This window comes from Suricata suricatta, chromosome 6 (assembly GCF_006229205.1).
Source record: "Suricata suricatta isolate VVHF042 chromosome 6, meerkat_22Aug2017_6uvM2_HiC, whole genome shotgun sequence".
In the NCBI taxonomy this organism is placed as follows: domain Eukaryota; kingdom Metazoa; phylum Chordata; class Mammalia; order Carnivora; family Herpestidae; genus Suricata; species Suricata suricatta.
Genome location: NC_043705.1, coordinates 45,196,926 through 45,218,884, shown reverse-complemented (window position 1 = coordinate 45,218,884; position 21,959 = coordinate 45,196,926). Strand labels below are relative to the sequence as shown.

General features: G+C 43.0%; 1 protein-coding gene across 2 annotated transcripts in view; it reads right to left on the bottom strand.

The window, feature by feature from the left end:
* The window catches only part of RGS7BP (regulator of G protein signaling 7 binding protein), a 102,834-nt gene extending 82,065 nt beyond the window's left edge, over nucleotides 1-20,769 (bottom strand). For both annotated transcript variants that reach the window (XM_029942313.1, XM_029942314.1), the window contains exons 1-2: nucleotides 19,992-20,769; nucleotides 18,930-19,096 (exon numbers count right to left, since the gene is read on the bottom strand). In XM_029942313.1, the coding sequence (XP_029798173.1) occupies nucleotides 18,930-19,096; nucleotides 19,992-20,156 (332 nt within the window). In that variant the 5' untranslated portion in view covers nucleotides 20,157-20,769. The remainder of the gene's footprint in view (nucleotides 1-18,929; nucleotides 19,097-19,991) is intronic.
* Nucleotides 20,770-21,959: the final 1,190 nt, after the last annotated feature.

The following is a 21,959-nucleotide window of genomic DNA, read 5'->3' as shown; positions in this document are numbered from 1 at the left end:
TAGGCTCAGGGGCATGTGGTGTAGCCTTGGGGGCGAGGAAGTAGATATGAGTAGGAAATAGACCCAAGAGGGAGGAAGAAGACTGCGGTGGGTTCAATGATGTCTGCTTACCACCTGAGTTTGAGAATACCAATATCAAAGGATCTGTGATGAGATGGAGTGAAGCAGAAGCATTAATAGATCAGAGTTGAGTAACAGAGTTTCTTTAAGCCCCAAATGGTCGGGTATGGCACAGAGTTGGAGAGGAGGCCATTTTCCCACCTCATTCCCAGCACCTCATTCTCTGCAGAGGGAGCAGAGGTGAAAGAGCGTGGTGCCTGTGATGACTGACTGATGAGTGGGCTCATGTGTGCTATCTCTTTGGGGAGGAGTATAATAACCAATAATAACATTTTTTAAAGCACTTTGAAAGCTCAGAAATTGGTAACCTTACTGACCTTATGCTCCTAGAAAGTTGGTATCTGTCAGCAATATAACACTTATCTTTGAAATGTTGATGTTGAATCATAAAGATGCTGTGTCTATAACTAGAACAAACTATTAAGAAAAAATTAAGTTACTACAGAACCGCAGGATCTTAGAGTTTTGTGAACTTAAAGGTCAGTCATCTGACCCGGTTTCTCTCCAAATGCTTCAGTTTCTTCTCCACACTTCTGTCCATGTGAGGGTGCCACCTATGCCTGTCTAGTGCCCATCCCCCACCCCTCCACCTTAACCTTAGTCCACCTATATACTGATGGTCCCTGACTTACCGTGGTCTGACCTAGGAGTTTTCAACTTTGCGATGGTGAGAGGGCAAGACACATTCACTACAAACTGTACTTTCAGTTTTGAATTTTGACCTTTTCCCAGACTAACAATGTGTAGAATCCTCTCTTGTGATGGTCACACCAACAGCGAGCCAACCCTCCCAATCAGCCACACGAGCTCGAAGGTAAACAGCCCATACACTGGCAATCCCTCGGTTTCTCACTGTCAGTACAGTAGTCATTAAATGACATGGGCTCTTCAACACTTTATTATAAAACAAACTTCATGTTAGATGATTTTGCCCAACTGTAGGCTGATAACAAGATGTTCTGAGCACCTTTAAGGTAGGCCAGGCTAAACTATGATCAGTAGATCAGGTGTTTTAATACATTTTCCACCTAGAATATTTTCATCCTAAGGTGGGTTTATCAGCATGTAACCCCATTGTGGGCTGAGGAAGATCTGTGGGTGTTTGGGGGAAGGAGTATGGGTAAGCCGGGGGAAGATCAAGAGGAGAATGGATAGTCCATTGGGCTACATTAAGTCTTGAATCTTAGAATAGGGACACATGGAATATTGAAAGTAAAGGTTTAATGTCGTTTCCACAATTTTAAGCAGAAAAAAACAAGTCATAGGATGAACAGCTATTTAGAAATGGTCATGACTCTGGGGCGAATGGACATTTGTCAGTACTTGGTGTATAGTGTCTTTCAGTGAAATACTATCCACTGCCAAATCATATAAATAACAAGATGTCAGGTTGATCCTTGCCTCCCCCCACCCTTAGGATTTTATTTAGTTTTTAAAAAATGCCCTCTATTCAGCATTCATGTGGTCCTCAGACTCTGTTACACATCTGACAGGCTATTTGTCTTGATCTTGATCATAATAAGATCAATGGCTCCTGTTTGATATGAGAAAGTAATGTGTCAGCTGTATGATAATTTAAATAATTGTCATCAAAGGAGAAAGGGTCTTTCAAGCAATTTGACTTGAGGGCAAATGTACAAATACTCTATTTTCTCTCCTTAGATTCAATTCCAGATATGTTTAACATGTTCCTAATGCCAATTAAGTGTTTTGGGCCTTAATTACCTAATGATTCAAGGCTAAAATATTTTTCTATATTTAGTTAATTTTTTAATGAGGTGACATGTACTAACACATTTTAACATCAACAATGTGCTATTCTGAAAGCAACAAAGAAATTTCTATTATTGTTTACAGCCAACAGCCTGCAAATATTCTGAGCAGGAAGCATGTAATAAGTAAAAGAGATAGACTAATGGCTGAGGGCCACTTGGAGTTGGCAGAATCTTTCTATTGGCCAATATTTTTAAATTATGATATTTGATACATAAACATGAATTCCTGGATCTTCTTAAGTCACAAATAAGGTACATTTGGCCCATTCTTCCAGATGGGAACCCACAGTCAGTGAAGCCTGACCACTAACCCTATGACTGCATAGTTACCTTTATTTTCTCTTCACTTCATTCCTTTATCTCTTGGCAATACCAACTCTTGAATCGGCATGGTTCCCAGAGAACGAATTTGTTCCTTCTACCTCGCTTTTTTCCAGCTACCTTGTCACCCTTTGCTACATCTTCCCCACCTCATGGGCCACAGAATTTCCTTGCCTGAAGTTCGGGAATGCCCTGAGAATGCTGAAGTGTGAAACAAGACTGTCCCAGAATGAACCGTGATGACTTTTCTTTTGGAAAGATGACATCTAAATAGATACCTGAACTCACTTCACATTGTCATGTCAGAGCTCCGGTGGTGCCTGTAATAATAACCTAATGCTGAAATTTAGAGAATAATTTAAAGGCACTCTGAGTTTGAACAGACTTGGTAACTTGAAACATATTTCATCCTCAGAAAACAAAAGATTGAATCTCTGCATATAAAAACAGTTGATAAGGCTTGTTTTTTGGAGAGAACATTTGCCGAGTGATTTTGCATTATGGTGCATGGTGTGGCCTAAAATAATCTGAGCAGTTTCCTCATTATTCAGTGATGGTACAGTACTAAAACAGATGCAGCCATTTGAGCTCAAAATTCAGATAGTAAGAAAACATGACTTATGGTGAAAAATGTTCATGGGAGTCACCCGGTTGGGAAGATCCAGCAATCTCCTTCAGAACCTTCTGTTGCCTACGCAGTCACTCCTGGTGAGGGGTCAGTGATGTCCTGATTCCTGACCATATGCTAACCGGTAGGGGCTTGCTCAAGTCTCTCCCCTCACTGCACATACAGAAGGCTTCCCAGATGTCCACAGGTGATCTCCCCACAGATACACTGGCCCAGTGTGATAGTTAATTTTATGTTTAACTTGTTTGAGCCATAGGATCAGATATTTGGTTAAATATTATTTCTCTGTGTGTCTGTGTGGGTCTTTCTGGAAGAGATTAGTGTTTGAATTGGTAGACTGAGTAAAGCAGATGGCCCTCCCTAATGTGGGTAGGCATCACCCAATTCACCGAGGGCCTGAATAGAACAAAAAGGTTAAGGAAGTTTCAAGTCTCTATCCCTGGCTACTGAGTTGGGACATCAGTCTCTTCCCACGTTTAGACCTGGACTTAAATCATTCACTCTCTCGGTTCTCAGGCCTTTGGACTCTGAACTACAATTCCTTCTTTCTTGAGTCTCCAGCTTGTAGGCAGGAAATTGTAGGATTCTTCAGCATCCAAAACTGTATTAGATAATTCTCTACTTTATACATGCGCATGTGTGTGCACACACACACACCATGTGTTCTGTTGGTTCTCTTTCCCTGAAGAACCTTAACACACCTAGTGTAGAAGATACATTCCACTCACCTCTCAGTAGGGTGCTTCTGTGTTCCGTGGGGGAGCCAGCGGTACCCATCCAAACTACACATTCCCACATTATATACACAGAAAGGTTCTGATCCTTTATAGTTGTCTTAGCTAGCTCATTTGGGGGTGAAAATTCTGTAATGGTCCTCATAGGCTCCTCATTTGTATACCAGCCAATATTTTTAGATAAGAATTATTATGAAATCAAAATGAATAGATTTTTATGAGTGTTAATCAAGTGCTAGTAAGAATAGTAGGCTTAAAATTAAGATTTATCCTTGACTAGCCTTCCCATTGCTCATTTCTTACCCTGCCTGCTGCTTTTGGACTAGAGAAAGGACAGGCAGGAGTAGAATAACTGAAAACTATTCATTTGAACAAAAACAATGACACAAAACCCAAAGCGTTCTTTGGGTATAATTCAAGAAACAGAAAGTTCTTACTATGCACCAGCAACAATTTGAAGAACTCTATTTCTACCTAATAAATTTACATATCAGAAACAAATATCAGAAATATTTTGGTGTAGGTGAGGGGAAGTGGTTTATTCTTTAATTCTAAGATAAATAAGAATTTCCATAGTGACAGAATGATGGAAATGATAGTGAAAGATGAAAAATCAGAAATGACCTGTTTATGGATCATGAATATCCACAAAAGGAAAAAAAATCAGCATCACCTAACTCCTCAGCTCAGTGAATAAATGGCAAGAATGGGAATGGGAATGCCAAGTCTAATTGAAGTGCTTCAAAATTAGACCTACTAAGAGAATAGAAGAGTCCAAGACTCAGAGTCTAAAGCTCTGACAACCCATCATTCTGGCTAAAAACTGGAATTCTGACAAGGGGGAGCAAGGTGGATAATGACTGTGGTGATTTTAAATGCCCTTTGGTAGGGGGACAGGAGCTCTTGTGAATTCACTGATAAGGGATTTGGGTATTTTAAGGGGTGTTTTGAGATTGGTCTGATAATCTCTTCCCATTCTTGTTCGAGTTCTCTCCTTCCTTTTTTTTTTTTTTTTAATGTTTATTATTTTAGTATGCGGGGGCAGGGGAGGGGAGAGGATGAGCAGGGGAGGGGCAGAGAGAGAAGGAGATATAGAATCCAAAGCAGGCTCCAGGCTCTGAGCTGTCAGCACAGCTGCGGGACTCAAACTGCAAAACTGCAAGATCATGACCTGAGCTGGTCAGACACTTGACTGACTGAGACACCCAGGCCGCCCTTTCCCATCTTTTTATCCAGCTTCAGTGTTGCTTTCTTGCATGTGCCCATCACCACAGTGGGAAGTTTGCTCTCCTTTGAGCCCTGGCACACTTGGTGCCTTTCCTCACTTCCATTTCTCTTTAACCCCTTGTACACACTGATGTCTTGGAACGGGGCTGTGTGGCCAATGTCACTGTGGCAATGGGGTGTCCCACTCTTACCCAAATGTCCTCTGCTGGAAAGAAGCAGGTTGATTCTTGAAACCCACAAGTCCTCCTACCCAAACCTGAAAAAAGCCTGAGTCCACGTGCTCATTTTGAGGACTTGTGGGGGCAAACAGACAGGACAAAGGTGTCTAAGGATGAAGCAGTCTGAGGAGACGGAGCATAGAGGAAGAAAGTCTGCAAGAGTCAGGGCTCAGAGAGAAGTGCTGAGGCCTCCAGAATGCAGAGCCCAGACCCATTCACATTCCGTTGGCAGCTTAGTTTTTCTTTTTTGCTTGTTTTCCTCTTCTAACTAGCTGAGGAAACCTTAAAAGCCTTCAAATCATCTGTGTGCTAGCTGAAGTGGTCCTTGTCCTGAAGTGTGTCCAGGGGAGGAGGGAGACTTTGAGTGGAAATAATATTTGGTGGCAGTGAAAGGGAAGGGAGCTGTCTGGGGAACAGCCTGATAATAGCCTCAAGAATAAAGACTCTGCTACCTGAGAACCCGGTGTTGAGACTCCAACACCACCAATTAACTAAATGTCTCAACTTTCTCAACCTAAATTTACTACAAAATAAAAATTTAAAATTATTTGGTATTCTTCGGACCCCTGGGTGGCTCAGTCAGTTAAGCATCAGACTTCAGCTCAGGTCATGATCTCAGAGTTTGTGAGTTCGAGCTTCGCGTACAGCTCTGTGCTGACAGCTGGGAGCCTGGAACCTGGTTCAGTTTCTCTGTCTCCCTCTCTCTCTACTCCTCCCTGACTCCCTCTCTTCTCCTCCTTCCTTCTCCTTCCTTCTTCTCTCTCTCATAAATAAATATTTTTTAAAAATCTGGTATTCTGGGTGCTCCGGAAAGCCTCCAGGTATACCTTATCTAGATTCAGGAGAGGTTTCTGAATCCTCAGTGGCCCTGGATGGGACCACCATCATGGAAGCATAAAGGAAAACTGCAAAGAATCCCAAAGACTGTAGTCGGGGCGGGACCAAACTGCTGAAGTAATACCAGCTCCCATCTTCCTACATATTGGCTCTATTATTAGGCCCCTGTGGTTTAATCTCTACGACTTTTAGGTAAATGGATTTCTTAGCCAAAATATCAGGCTTTAAAACATGTCACTGGGGGTGCCTGGGTAGCTCAGTTTATGATCTTGTGGTTTGTGAGTTCAAGCCCCACATCAAGCTCATTGCTGTCAGCTTCAGATCCTTTGTCCCCCTCTCTCTGCTTCTCCCCAGCTCATGCCCTCTCTCTGAAAAGTAAAAAAACATTAAAAAAAGGTCTCACTGGGTTCTAAGGAAATACTATTTCAGATGAACTCATGTACTCATGAAGTGATACACATATGAAGGGTATGGTGCATTGGGTTGGTTGTCAGCATATTTACATTGTTATTTCTTCTGTCCCTGGGTTCAAAACAGAAGCCTTTACTCGTTTACTCATTACTTGTTCTTCAAAGTTCAGTCTAAGTGCTGCCATCTCCTTATGAAGTCTCTCTTCCTGGCTTCTCCCACTCGAGCATAGCTAATAGCTGCCTGACTCCCCTGTACCAATGCATATTTCTATCACAGCATTGATGACCCTGTTGTGCAATGATTTGTTTACATGTCTCTCTCTCCACAGATGCTAGCCCATGAGTCCCACAAGGGCAGAGGCTGTGTTTTATTTATTTTGACATTTCCAGAACCTAGCACAGTGTCTGGACAAGTAGGTGTTCAGTGTTCGACGAACACCCCGAGGAGAAAAATGGGCAGAAAGGAGTGGGGAGATGTTGAGGGATCCCTTCTTACTTTTGTCTCTCCATTGTAGCTCCTCTGGCTCACATCTCATGTCTCACGTCCAAGCTCCCTCCCCATTCCCAGTCTTGCTCAATATCCTATCCTGGGCCTCAGGAAGCATCTTTTGGCTTATAGATTGGGAAACTTTTGTCCTTGCTGGATAGTTAGTATGGTGAGAGATGTACACAAATGAGATCATGAAACCTGTGGTCAGGAGATATTTCTAGGGCTAAGCAGCATTCTTGGAGCCTTGAGGAAAAGGCCTGAAGTATTCCAGAAATCTCCTATCTCATACGTGGTATCTTTGAATCATGAACCAATGCTTCCAAGCCCCTACCCCTATGGTTTTAATTATGAAAGAAAATAAACTCTTCTCTGTTTAAGTCCCTAAAATCTGGCCTATGTTACTTGCAGCTGAAGACAATTCCAAACTGAAAACCTAGTTTTCTGTTTTTTCCCCTCAGACATGACAAGGTCACTTTGTCTTTGGACCTTTATACTTGTTCTTCCCTTCAGCTGAAGTGCTTTTCTCACAGATCATCACATGACTGGCCCGTTCTTGAGATCAGATAACAGGTTAGAATGTCCTCCTCCAGAGGGGCCTTTATTAAAACCCTATCTGAAAATAACTCCCCAAATTGCATCTCATCATTCTTTAATTGTATCATTCTACTTTCTTCACTACATTGATCACTCTCTGAATCATACACTCTTTTGCCTGTTTTGTTTTTCTCAGTACATTCAGGCTGCTATAACAAAACACCATGACCTGGATGGCTTACAACAACAGAAATGTATTGCTCATTGGTCTGCAGGCTGGGCAATCTAAGATGAATGTGCCAGCATGGTCATGTTTGGTGAGGACCCTCTTCCTGGTTCCTAGTTGCTTTATTGCTGTGTCCTCACATGGAAGAAGGGTCTAGGGATCTTTTTGGAGCCCCTTTTATAAGGGTACTGATCCCATTCATGAAGACTTTAACCTCAAAACTTAAACTCCACTTAAAGGCCCTACCTACTGATACCATAACTTTGGGCATTGGGATTTCAACATAGGAGTTGTGCAGAGACACAAACATTCAGAACCATAGCATTTCTTGATCATCCTTACCATGAATGCAGGAGTCTTCTTTATTTTGTTCAGAACTGCTCTATCTCCAGCCCCTAGAAAAGCATGTGGCATATGGTGGATGCTCTATAAATAGTCCAGAAAGGGAGGATACTTCCAGAGTTACAAATGAATATATTTCCCCAAAGAATATGCCATCATATGTTGCATAGGTTTATAATTTAGGAACCTATGGGTTAAATGCATTTTATGACCAAACTGCTGTATATAATATAGTGTAAATGAGATAAATTTCAAGTTTAAAATTTCTTAATGACTTTATTATTATCTTGATCATAGGTCATCTTACAGCTTCTTCTTATACCCAGAAAATGCTACTTTTTATTCTTATTAGCTCATCACATAACTCCTTGATGAAATTCTTTCTTTGATTTATTGAAGAAGGTTTAATTAACATTGTTTCAACAAGAGCCTCAGTCAATCTCAGGTAGACGTTTCCTAAATGATTTCTTTTTAAATTTATTTATTTATTTATTTATAAGTTTATTATTTATTTTGAAAGAGTGAGAGAACGAGTAGGGCAGGGGCAGATAGAGAGTGGGAGAACAAGAGAATCTCAAGCAGGCTCTGCACTATCAGCACAGAGCCAGATGCAGGGCTCGAACTCAGGAACCATGAGATCATGACCCGAGCCAAAGTTGTATGCTTACTCAACTGAGCCACCCAGGCACCCCTCTAATTGACTTTTTTTTTCAATGTTTTTTAATGTTTGTTTCTGAGAGACAGAGAGAGACAGTCTGCACAACAGGGGAGGGTCAGAGAGAGAGGGAGATATAGAATCTGAAGCAGACTCCAGGCTCTGAGCTAGCTGTCAGCGCAGAGCCTGATGTGGGGCTTGAACCCACGAACTGTGAGATCATGACCTGAGCCGAAGCCTGACGCTTAACCGACTGAGCCACCCAGGCGCCCCTCTAATTGATTTCTTGAGTGCCACTACCTGTACTCCTTGTAGACTGTGTCTCATTTCTTCCTGTCTTGTGGAAACTATACTCAAACATACCTTGCATAACTTCCTGCTCTCCCAAGAGGCTCCTGCACCTCTGATCTTTTCCATAGGTCCATTTAAAATTGGCAAAATCTTGTTAATCCCATTGGGACTCTTCAGTCTGTTGTGGATATCTGTATGAGGAGCATGGTAGGCTATAATGAGATTGCATGTATGACCTTGACATTTAGGAGGCTAAATGATTTCTTTTAATGACTAAAGGGTAGGCTTTTATAGAGAGAACCCATGGATGTTGACTAATAGGACAGGACCATCCTTTATACACCTTTTAAATAATAAGAAATTGATCAGTTTGATTAAGTAGTCAGACGGTAAAATAAGAATTCCAACCAGGAGTATAGGTTGGGTGCTGTGACTGAGATTGTTGGTTGTTGGCCAGTGTCCATTCTCTCCCTTTCCCTTCAGGTTAAGGTGTCCGTCAGAAGAATACACTTCCTAGTCTACGCTGTAGCTGGGTGTGACTGCCCCATGCCGTTCTAGAAGTTTTATTTGAGTTTACTTAAAAAGAGCCGACCCAGCTGGGAAGCATGGCCTTTTGCCCATTCATCCTCTAGTCTGGACTGGTGGCTGGAGCTCCTGTCATAATCTGGCATCATCATGTCAGGTTGAGGGCGGAAGCGATACGCAAAGAATGGGCAACAGAACAATGCCTCCATGGAGCCACCGCCCAGTTCTAAATTCCCATTCTAGGGCTCCTTTTTTGTGTGTGAATAAACCCTGGTATCTTTAAATAACTACTTCTTTGGATTTTTTTGTTAAATATAGCCAATTAAAGCCATTTCAATACAGATGCTCACTTGGGGGAACTTTAAAAAATATCCGAATGCCCAGGCTGCATCCCAGGTAGGTTAAATCGAAAACTCTAGGGATGAAAATCAAGCACCAGAAATTTTTTTAAAGCTTCCCAGGTGATTTCAGTGTGCAGGCCAAGTTGAGAATCACTGCTTCAGGCCAACAGATCTCATATTTAGCATTTCACGAATCTCCTGGGGGATGGAGTGGTGCTTGTTAAAAATTTGAATTTCCACCTCTCGCTCCCCAGGGATTTTGGCTCTTTATATCTGAGGGCGAACCAGGTGATTCTGAGACTGGCAACCCAGAAGAAACACTGCTTTAGGAAATGGGGATTGACTTGAAGTTTTAAAGCACAGAAGTGGCAAGATGAGAAGGAAGTTAGAGGAGGATTAGCCTAGAACCAGTGGATACATTGCAAAGAAGAGGTGAGAAACTGTGGTGGTTGATGGCCTGGGCATACCAACTGTGAACTAAGAGGGCGACCTCAGAAATGGGAAGGAAAGAGAGAGAAACAGTAGGTACTGAAAAAGATGAAACATAGCAGAGTTTGCTAACTAACAGAATAAGGGTGAGGGGGACTTACTATTAACTGACTTAATTGGTGACTAAAGAATACACTAGGGGCTTGACTTGTGGGTTAGTATGTGTTCCACCCTTTTGCTCAAACTCCTTTAAATCAGGGTAGACTAGAAGTTGACTGACAGCTTGTAAATGTTACGTTGATATTTGTTAACCTGGTTGAGGAACATTTATTTGCTAAACCAGCTCTTCAGTTTAAAGGCTCAGACACTCTATGCTAACAAGAGTCTACTTCACAAATTTTAGTATTTGTTTATACATAAATATGTATATATATAGACAAGCAATATACATATGTGCATATATGTATAAAGACAAGCAATTAAATGTTTTTCGTGTGGTTTTTCCTTTTAAAGTCCTGTCTTGTAGAGCAGAGGAAATAAATGAATATAGTTACTGCTCTTGAGCTGTGTTTTATGGAGATAGCTTTTTAGATGAGTCGTAACTAAACTTTCAAGAGCTAAAAATATCAAGAGTGATTTTTAAAGATCTTAATGGAAAATCATTATTTAACTATTGAATAGCCACCAAGCAGACACACGTTAGGGCAATATTTTATCAGACAACTTTATTTAAACATAATTCCTTGGAGCAGTTCTAAAATACACTCTGCCCACTGATCCATTGTAATAATGAACACCTATGCCTCAGAAATCAGTCCTAGGTGTGCTTTTAAAGTCTCTGTTGTTTAAAAACAACATACTAGTTTTACAGTTAGAAAAAAAATAACAGTCCAAAGTAATATGTAAGTCATAAAACATCAGCTAATCGGACCGATCACTTCTTACCAAAGTCTTTGTCAGACTAGATTTTACAATCCCAAGGAAAGTCGATGAACAAACAACACGGACGTATTCTCACTGATTTGCCTCCCAGGGTGCATGCATGAAACACAGCCTTGGTGTCTTGTACTTCCCCATATAAATAATAAAGTGACATTAAATTTTCCTCAAGTTCATTTTAGATTTCATTTTTTCTCTAATTGGCACATCTGTTAAGAAGGCTCTAACAGGGTGAAGGTCAGGCTGCTGTCTGTTCAAAGCATAAAATGGCTAACTTCAGCGGTAATGGGAGAGCCTTTGTCTGGATTCCATATCACCTGTCATTTTGTTACTGATAATGGCATGGTTCTTTAAGTTGATGTGAGTCATTACAGGTCAGTTGTTTCCAGAGAAGGCATCGGGTCCTTAAGCAAGAATGTTAGTACCACTGAGGGACCAGAGCCTGGTCAGCTCTAACCACGAAGCCCAGAGAGGGTGAACACCTTGTATGTGGACTGTCCCGTGCCTCTTCTCTCTCCACCCAAGTGTTCTCTCCTGCAGTTGGATTTTTTTGTTCCATGTTTATACACTAGTAGTTAAATTAGTCAGAGCCAAGTGCTAACCACACTGGGGATTCAGTACCTCTGTGATCACATCCATTTCATACAGAAAGCATTCTTGTCCATGGTCACAAACCCCACCCCTAATATAAGCTAAGGCCTGATGGTTAAAGCACTGGGCGCTGGGAAGTCTTTGTGTAAGTGTTGAGAGAAGGTGCTGGGGCAAAACTCTAACTCCATTCCCACCGGGCCCAACGTCCCAAGTGTGAACAGAATTCCCACAGATGGTTCAAGGGAATTTGCTAGGTTAAATTATGTCTCCTCAGCCCCAAGTTCTTACGCTGAAATCCTAACTCTCAGTACTTCTGAGTGAGATCTTACTTGGAAATCTATCATTGCAGATATAATTAGTAATGTTAGCATGATGCCGTATTGGAGTAGGGTAGGCCTCTAATCCAGTGCGACTCGTTTCCTTATAAAAAGACAAAATTTGGACACAGACACACAGGGAGAAGGACCCTGAAGATGAAGACAGATGATTGAACATGCTAAGGAACAGCCAGGATTGCCCCCAAACCACCAGAAATGAGAAGAGAGGAACAGATTTTTCTTCCCAATCCTCAGAAGGAACCGATCCTCTCTCTACCTTGATCTTGGATATCTAGCCTCCAAATCTGATGTTTAATCTCCCCAGCATGTGCTATGTTGTTACTGCGGCCTTAGCAGAAACTAATTCAGAATTGTTTTTCCATCCTTTCCTGTGATGGATGGCATATTCTTTTGGAGCACATATAACCTCCTTGCATGATTTGTTCAATGAGGGTTAAAATTTTGAAAGCAAAAACACAAGTCAGAGAGCATACAGGACAGAGTGGGTGGATTGGCCTGTCTGCCAACCAGGCCTCTTGGACTAATAAGACCTCCTCCATCATGTGGATTAGAAAGCTGTGAGGGCTGCCTCCGTGCATTTCCATAGTCTCCCGCCCCATGTACTCGCTGCTGTCTCAGCCCCCGTGTGGGAGCGAAGCGTTACTGACTGAGCTGTGAATCTGTATTCTCTCTCCCCACTCTCTCAGCTTCCTAGCAAATGGAACAGAAAACAGACAAGAACAAGCTTGAAGAGGGACTGGGGAAAATGGAGCAGGTTGGTCAGGAAACTAATAGCTGGAGGGAAAAATCTGAAATCTGTAGGCATGAATCTCTACAAAGTTGATTATATTGTTCCCAGAAGCAAATTTAGGAAATTAAGATTCTTCTTGTGATCATAATATGTTCACATCTCAATAAATTATCTTTGGAATTCAATCATCAGATTTCATTCATGATGCTTTTTTTTTATAGCTTAGTTCTGTAACTAAAATCTGTGATTCTATGTGAATTAACACAGAATGAGGAAATTAACAACGTAATGATGAAACTAGAAGATTCAGAAGTCATTCAATGCAGCCCTCCCATCGAGGTGTAGAGAGAATTTAACAAACTTGTCCAATGTCTCACAGCCCTTACCAGAGCTAGGCCAAAAGATTTTGTAAATACTACATCATTAATAAGGAAAACAGTTTGATTCATACAAAGAAAATATTTAAAAAATTTTTAATGTTTATTTTTGAGAGAGAGAGAGAGAGAGAGAACAAACAGGGGAGTAGCAGAGAGAGAAGTAGACAGAATCCAAAACAGGCTCCAGGCTTGGAGCTGTCAGCACAGAGCCTGACATGGGGCTCGAACCGTGAGATCATAACCTGAGCTGAAGTCAGATGCTCAACTGACTGAGCCACCCACGTGCCCCCATACAAAGAAAATATTTCTAAACTTAAGTACTTTTAAACCTTCACATATCCATATTGTTGTCCAGGTTTTAAAGAAGAAGACTTTTGATAGCATTCTGGGAAGCCTCAACCTAGAAAATTCCCCCAACCAAAATAGAAGGAACTAAGGGAAACAAAATGTATTTCAGCCAAAGTAATTATTTGAAAATATTTGATAAATTTGTTCTTCACGAGTGTATCATAACCTGAATTCTGAATGCCTTACTAATAATTAGACTAACACTAATTTGAGTTTAATAATAGTATTACTACAAGGTAGTGATACTCAGGCTTGAGAGTGCTCGATATATGTTCACTTAGTCCTTAGAGCACCATCTGATTCAGTCCTATTAGTTATAAATCCATTTTGCTGATGAGCAAACTGAGGTAGAGAGGGATATTTAGTTATATCTACCTTCATCAGGTAGTTACACTATCTGTAAAAGGCAGGGCTGAGATTGGAACACAGGCAGCGGGGCTCCAAAGTCTGTGTACTTGAACCAGTGTGCCAGCCTGACATTTGCCGCCCTAAGAAGCAATTTGCATATCTATAAGCACCCATTCCTAGTATGCACTAAAGCTAGGATTTTATCCCAGTTTAATCTGATTTAGAGTCAAAGCTCTTTCCCATCACACAGTACTGCCTCACACATATTCCTACTTAAACCTCACTTTCACTCCGTCAGCAGCCACTAACAGAAGGTAGTGGTGTGAAGGAAATGGAGTGAGACACAGGCCCCGTAGAAACAGTGCCGGAAAAGGAATCCCAACCCCCAGCCCACCAGCCGCAGCATAATCTCCCAGGGTCTCTTGGAGGATGTTGGCTCCTCTGGGTGGTTCCTAGCCTGCGTGCTGTGCTCTTTTCTCTTTGTTCTCGAGGTGTGGTGTGCTTGATGGAACAGGCCTGAGACTGGGGAACAGTAGACAAGTCTGCTTAGAGCAGCCTTGGACCGACACTCTGTCCTCTATAGGCTGGGGAGTCACATACTTGGCCCCCCACATCCTCTCAACTACTGCACAGTGAGCATCAGCTGGTTTGGGGGAGAGGGAATTGAGATTCAGACAGTGAAGTCATGCCATCAAGGTCACGGGAGATGGTACTCTGCCCAGGTCTGCCTAAATGCTAATGCTTCACACATACTCAACCAGTCTGCCTCTAAAGTCGCTCAAATCCTCTAAATCTCCTCAAATACAAAACAAGGAAATTGTGCTATATCAGTACATTACGTGCCATGAAGCCCTACGGATTCTTCAGCAGTGTTTCAGAAGTCATTTTGGGAAGGAAGTCCAAGGAGACCTCGCCCTTCTACCCCTGATGTGTGTGCCGTGTGTATGTGTGTGTGTGTGTGTGTGTGTGTGTGTGTGACATGAGCGTGCAAACACACACACACCAAGCAGGATACAGCAATGCCACTTTTGACGTGTCTTATGAATCTGACTTAACGACATTTAGACTGAAGAAAGATTCTGTTGCTAAAACAAGTTTGGAGACCACTCTAGCAAGTCATCTTTGACGCCCCTCTTAACTTTAATACCAAGGAAAAAATCGGCACCATAAAGGGCCAGTAACTCTGGTAACTTAGTGCAGGCAGAGGACTCACGTGGCTGGCTCTGTCCTGAAGACCTCGGTTGCTACGCTGTAACTTTTGCTGACCAAACAGTCTGAGAAAGTGTTTTGACTCTGTCTGTGAAGATGGCCTTCCTAATCAGGGCCAGCTAGGGAGACAGTCTGAGTTTTCATAGGGAGGAAGGGGGTATAAGTCCTCACTGGTTTTTCTCTTCTTCTTCTTCATTTATCTTGCTTTATCCTCTTTTTACCCTGCCTACCTCCAACTGGTCTCCCTCCTCTGGCCCCAAAGCCAGAGTGTAAACAGGAAAGGAGTGGTCTGTGCTGGTTAAGGAGCGAGTGAATTCAGGGCACCCTGGGTGGTTCAGATGGTTAAGCGGTTAATCCTTGGACTTCAGCTCAGGCCGTGATCTCATGGTACAAGAGTTTGAGCCCCATGTAGGGATCTGTGCCGACAGCTCAGAGGCTGGAGTCTGCTTCAGATTCTATGTCTCCCCCTCTCTCTGCCCCTCCCTAACTTGTGCTCTCTCTCTCAAAAATAAACATTAGAAAATGTTTTAATGGGCACTTGGGTGCCTCATTTAGTTATGTGTCCAACTTTGGCTCAGTTCATGATCTCGTGGTTCATGGGTTCGAGACTTACGTCGGACTCTGTACTGACAGCTTGGAGCCTGGAGCTTGCTTCAGATTCTGTGCCTCCCTCTCTCTCTCTCTGTCCTTCCCCTGCTCATTCTTCCTCTCTTCCTCTCTCTCTCTGTCTCAAAAATAAACATTAAAAAAGAAGTAACTGAATTCACTCACTCCTTCAAGTCCTGCCTTTGCAAGCACCTGTGTTCCTACTCAGAGCAAAGCTTTGGTGCTTGGGTGATAGCTGTCTGCAGGCTCTTTGACACATGTGTGGAGAGCCAGGATTTTGTTTGCCCATCCCTCAAGTTTATACCGTTTTCACTAAAAACTAGGTATGTAGAAAAGAATAATGCCAGTGAAAGGCAAATGATATTCCTGGTGGTGGTAATAAGTGTTTTAGAAAACACTTATTGAGCTCTATCTACAAAGTCTAAACTTCACTCATTTTAATTGTGCAATTTAATGACTTTTAGTAAATACATAGTTGTATAGTTATCACCAAGTTCAATTTTGGAACACTTTGATCATCCCAAAAAGTTACCTCAAGCTCATTTGCAGTCCTATCCTGTTCCCACTCCTAGATCTAGGCAACCACTGATCTACTTTCTGATGCTTATAGATGTGCTTTTTCTGAGCATTTCATATAAAAAGAATCATAGGATACATGGCATTTTGTGACCAGTGTCTTTGACTTAGCATAATCTTTGTGCAGTTCATCCACATGTTAGCGTGTTTTAGTATTTCACTCCTTTTTACTTAACATCTTTCTAATTTTTTTTTAATTTACTTTTGAGAGAGAGCACGAGAGTGAGATAGCATGATCAAGGGTGGGTCAGAGAGAGAGGGAGACACAGAATCTGAAGCAGGCTCCAGGCTCCAAGCTGTCAGCACAGAGCCGGATGTGGGGCGTGAACTCACAAACTGAGGTCATGACCTGAGCTGAAGTCTGATGCTTAACTGTCTGAGCCACCCCGGCACACGTTACATAATGCCTTTTTAAATGGCAGCAATATGTAGAGGAAAGATGATTTCAGAAGCATGCAATGTGCGGCTGAATCAAAGTCATACCACTTCTTAGTTGCGCAGCTTTGGGCAAGTTCCTTAACCTTTCTGAGACTCGTTGGCAAAATACAGATATTAATCCCTCTCTCAGAGGACTATTCTGTGAATTAACTGGATTGTCCTGGCAAATGAGGGGCTCTCAAGAAATCCAGTCTTTGCCTTTACAGTCCCCAGGAACCTTTGCTTTTCTTATCCCTGCTTCAAATTTTAAAGCGAATTTGAAGCAGCTTTCACATCAACCTGACTTGAGAGCCCGCATAACTACCGACATAAGGAACAGAATTCCACCAACGGGAATCATATCTTCATTAATGAAACCCACATGGTGAGAAGCTATAGCAATTTCCTTCAATTATATTGCTGTCATGTTTTAGAAAAAAGGTTAAATTGTATTTATTATTTTAAGGAGGAAAATGTTTCAAATTGTATCCTAGAACATTCTACAGAGTTGGCCTTACCTCTTCAAGCCTCTAAGAACACCATGTGTTCTCACTAAGTCTTAAAAAACTGCTCTCAACAACATCAACCCTCAGATCAGAATAAAGTAGGCAGCGAAGGGCTATCAACTTGTGAGTATGTAAAATCCATCTCATATCCTCAAAACTCAACTTTGAATCAGTAGTTTGAGTCCTTCTTTCCTAAAATTTTGGAAGAGCCTGAATTTCATGTGTTTAGTAAAACAGACTAAACTGAACTCCTATCTTTCTCTAGGCAATCTTCTCTGATTAGCATATGTCATTCATTTGAATTTCAACTTAAAGGGTTCCTAATATAATCCCATCGGATATCCCTGGACACAAAGTTTACAAAGATGCTACTCTAGCTCTGAGGGTAAGATTTCCTGTTCTAAACCCATTTGCCCTTCTGAATCATGGTTTCTTTACAGTTTTTATTCCACCACTATTCTCCTTTGTGTTTCTGATTATTTTTCCTCCCTTCTTCTCTGGCATTTATCACGCCTGCATTTCTTCTTCAGATTCCTTAAACACTGAATTCCCTTCCATCTCCTTCATGAGTAGACCATGAGTATTTACATGAATATATATTCATAACAGGTAAAACAGAAAAGGATAAGGCTTCTCAATATTTCTACTAAATAAGGATGACTTGTAACATACTTTATCTCTCACTTCAAGGATATCAGACAGTATATCTTCTTTCATTTTAGAAAATGCCACTTGTTAAATGTAACGTAATTATTGAGAAAGGCGACATAAGGCTTTCTGATCTGTATATACCACTGATAGTCACTATTCACATTATGGGCATTTGCATATTACTGATATTAAAGATGGCAAAGAATGATTCTTTCAAATAAGTAAATTAGATACAATTCCTGCTGGTGACCAGTCTGCAACATTATCAGGTTAGTCTGACTTGAACTTTGAATGTGATAAAGACACCTACATGTAAATAGATAAAGGCTATATATAGACAAAACCAAACACTTCAATTAATGTATTAGTGTAAGGATTCCTGTGTTTCCATGTTCTATGTTCTTATTTGAATATAGTAACTGTTGACAAAATCCATAACTAACTTCGTTCTTGATACTAAGAGATCAGGAAGAAGTAGATGGGGTCTCAGAAGAGAAGCTAGCACTCACTGTATTAGCACCTAAAGTAGGCTTGGGAATCCAGAAGTGTGATCAAAATAAAAATAATGAGGAGGGGCATATAAGCAACCTAGGTTTAGGTGGATTTGTGAATTTCCCCAGTTTCAAAAAATAATTTTCTTATGTTAAAGCTTGCTTTTCATACCCTACAGTGAGGAGAGTAATTTATATCTAAGACTTTATTTTAGGGATTTTATTTTAAATGGCATCATAGGAATTTATCTCATGGTATAAATAGTTTAGTAAATCTAGGGTTTAGCAAAGATTTTCTCTCTACTGCACGGGCCTTTTGAGCAGTAGATGTTTAGCAGCAGATGACAAATAATCTTGAGGCAAGATGACTTAACTTCATTTGATAGCCAAACATTCTGCAAAAATATCTGAAGCCCCAAGTTCCAGTATGTGGACAGCATACTGAAAGTTAATTTTTTCAAAGAAAAAATCACTGAATACCCAAATCTTCAATATATTGTCCATACAAGAATCACAGACCTCAGATTGTAATTTGGCATGTAGCTTGCCTCTAGCTCTCAAAAGAATTCTGATCTTAGAGTGATTGGTTAAAACCCTACATTTGCAAAGATCACCTCTGAGGTCTTGGCCACCGTAAATTACTGTCATCATTCATGCATCGTGTATATGAGTTACCACATAATGCCAAGAGTCTCCTACCCTGAGATGGCAGCAAGTTTTTGGTGTGCCTGGCGGGCCATTTCACAGCCTTTGGTTCTCGTCTTGTGCATTTCCGCCCGGAGTGAGGGGCAGCTGACAGAGACATCCCCGATAGAAATGACCATCTCTCGGTACAGGGCCACTTGAGTATTGAACTCCTGGACAAGCTGGAAGAGAATGGAATTTCTTTAACGAAACATCATCAGGATGTTTTCTCTCTCAGTGTATACAAGCCCGGGCTTTCAGTGACCCCTCAGCCAACTCCACAAGTCTCCAGCTAAGGAGCCTCCAGATTGTTTAAAGATCAAGGCACAAAGATGATAAGTTTCTTTTTGTCCAAGGCAAGTGTTTATTTTTCATCAGTAAGTCTGGTCCGGAAGCTCTATTTCGGGACCTACTTACCCCCACCCATTCAGACTCCGTTTCTGAAGAGCAAGGGCATATGCCACTCCCAGGTCACTAGAGTTTGATGCTAGGAACTTTTACCTAGCAGCTCCCCTTTGCTACAGCTAAGACAAGGATGGGTGCTGGCGAGAGGATAAAGGCCAAAGGTAGGTTGTCGTGGGCAAACCTTCACCTCCTGCCAGGCCACTGAACCACTGTGGTTCAGAAGCCTGAAGGGAAGACCGGCCACGGTCTCAGCCTCAGCGCTGGAACCTTCGTCCCCTCTACAGTGCCCCGTCTGCTATGTTTGGGTTTATTTGCTGCCGTCTCCCCACAAACCAGCACCCCCACCTTCCCATCCCCTCCCTCCCTGGTTAGTAAGCCGGTTCTCCGTGTCTTCTGCATCCACCATTCTCTGAGCGGGGAGAGGCATCACTTCCAGCCGCTGACCCTAAGACCCTTGCCGTGGCACTTTTTTGAGGGGGCATTATGACCCGGGTGTCACCCTGAATCTGGGGACTGCAGATTTAAAAATAGTGCATGTGCACGTGATCGGCATGGAGGAGGTGAGGGTAGGGGAGTGGCTGGCAGTCAAGCAAACGATTAACATACAAGATTCCCCCACCTCTTCCCCACCCCCAAACAAGAAAAAAAAAAAAAGGCGCAGTTTTCACCTACCATCTTGCAGTCGTCCAGGGCTCGTTGGGTTTTGTGGGCGCTCTCGGAGCTGCTGCCCCTGCGCTCCCACTCCCCGCTCTGCAGCGGGGGCTTGCTGATCTGGAAGATCGAGGAGCGGGTGGACCGGCTGGGGCGCTTCTTGCGCCCATTCGGTGCAGAACTCATGCATACACATCCACCAAGCCGAAGCCGCTGGTGCAGTGCGCCCCGGCGCGGGCGGCCCGGTCGTTGCCCTGCGTGCCGCCAAGCAGCCGGAGCCGGGAAGCGAGGCGCGGAGCTCACAGGGCTGGGGCTGGCTGCGCGGGCGGGTAACCTTCAGCTTGAAGGAGAGCCTGGGAAGCGCTGGCTGTGCCGTGCAGCATCGCTTCCACTGGCAGCGAGGAAGGGGCTCGGTCAAGTTCAGCTCAGCAGCATTGCCGGCCCTGTCCCGGGAGCTGGGCGCTGGCGCGGGCTCGCACTACCTGCCCCTCGGCATGGATTGCAACGCTGGGCGAGAAGGGACGCGCCGCTCGGCGGTTCTGAGTTTCCATTCAGATGGGGGAGCAGCTTTCAGACAGCCTGCGCTGTGAGGAGGGGGGATGAGTGTCGCTCTGGCTTCAGTGTCTTCCCGCAGCGGCGCTCCGTCGTCTTTCCCCTCCCTCCCCCGCTGCCAGGCCTGGAAGGGCTGGCAGTCCCCGAAGCAGGCAATTGGCTCTAATAGGCCGCCTTGATCCCCCGTCTCTACGGGCTCATCTGTTTGAGGATCCCAAATGAATCTGTGGCGGGACTGGCAGACGCAGGGAATCGGTCCGCCTGACGTTGTGCGCTGCCCCGCACATTGATAGGACGGGAATACTAATGTGATCTGTCCATGGAGCAACACCCCCCCCTACCTCCACAGTTTATGCACTTATCCAATCAAATGCCCGGGAACGTCAGTTGCAATATTACTTCATCTGCGCTATTATTAGAAACGAAAAGTGTCATCAGAGTGGATCACATTGCCACATGCTGGGACCTAAACATGGATTTTAAATCAACCTGTGTGCATTTAAGGCCCTAACCGTCTGAGACCATCTGGGGGCCAATTAAAGCCCAAACTGAGGAGCATGAGAGGTTCTTGATTCATAAGGAAGATCTCTTGATGATCTAAAAGGAAAGCTTTGTTTCCTTGAGTCAATTGTTGCTCTAGTTGTGTTTTTTGTTTTGTTTTTATTTTTGTACCGTGTGCAGGGAGGGGGACCGGCAGCCAGAGGGGCAGAACGCACAGAGGGCTTCAGCCAAATTGGTCCTCCTCCCATTTTAACCAATGATGTTCCTGATGTTGCATTTCAGAGTGTCCAGACTGGCTCTGAGGGGTTCCCATTAGAGACTTAACAAGTAAGAGCCAACAGCTCTTCCAGCTTTCAAAACAAGCACTTCTCCTTTATGGGACATCTGTAAGCCAGAGCCAGTGTTGGTGGCCCAGGAAGGTGTAGGGCATGCATGCAAGAAGCAGGGTGGGAGTAGTTCCTGGGCCACCGATGTCCACATTTACCACAACATCCTCAGAGTCTTGTGGGAAGAACAGAGGTGGGGTTGGTGTTCTGCTCCCGTGATCTGAGAATGCTTGTTCCCAGGAAGGATTTGCTTGAGGGGACAGATAAAGAGGTCTACCACAGGGGAACCAATTATGTGTCGAAAAGCCTCATACACAACAAATCAGAGGTTCCTGGTCAATCTCTTAAGGGGCTATGGAGAGAACCCAAAGAGGGAGAGACAGAAATAGGAAGACTAACACCTTAAGGAGTGGGACTCTAGGACTTTTTTTTTTTTTTTACAAGACAGGTAAGCATAATGGAGTAGTATAATAATGATATTTTGGTCTTTGTCCCCAGTTCCTGTCACAGAGCTCCTAAAACCCTTGGAGCTCCCTGAGTCACAAGGGTGACAGGAGTCTTGTCACCAGAAAGATTAAGAATTAGAGGTTTGGAACTTTCAACCCCACCA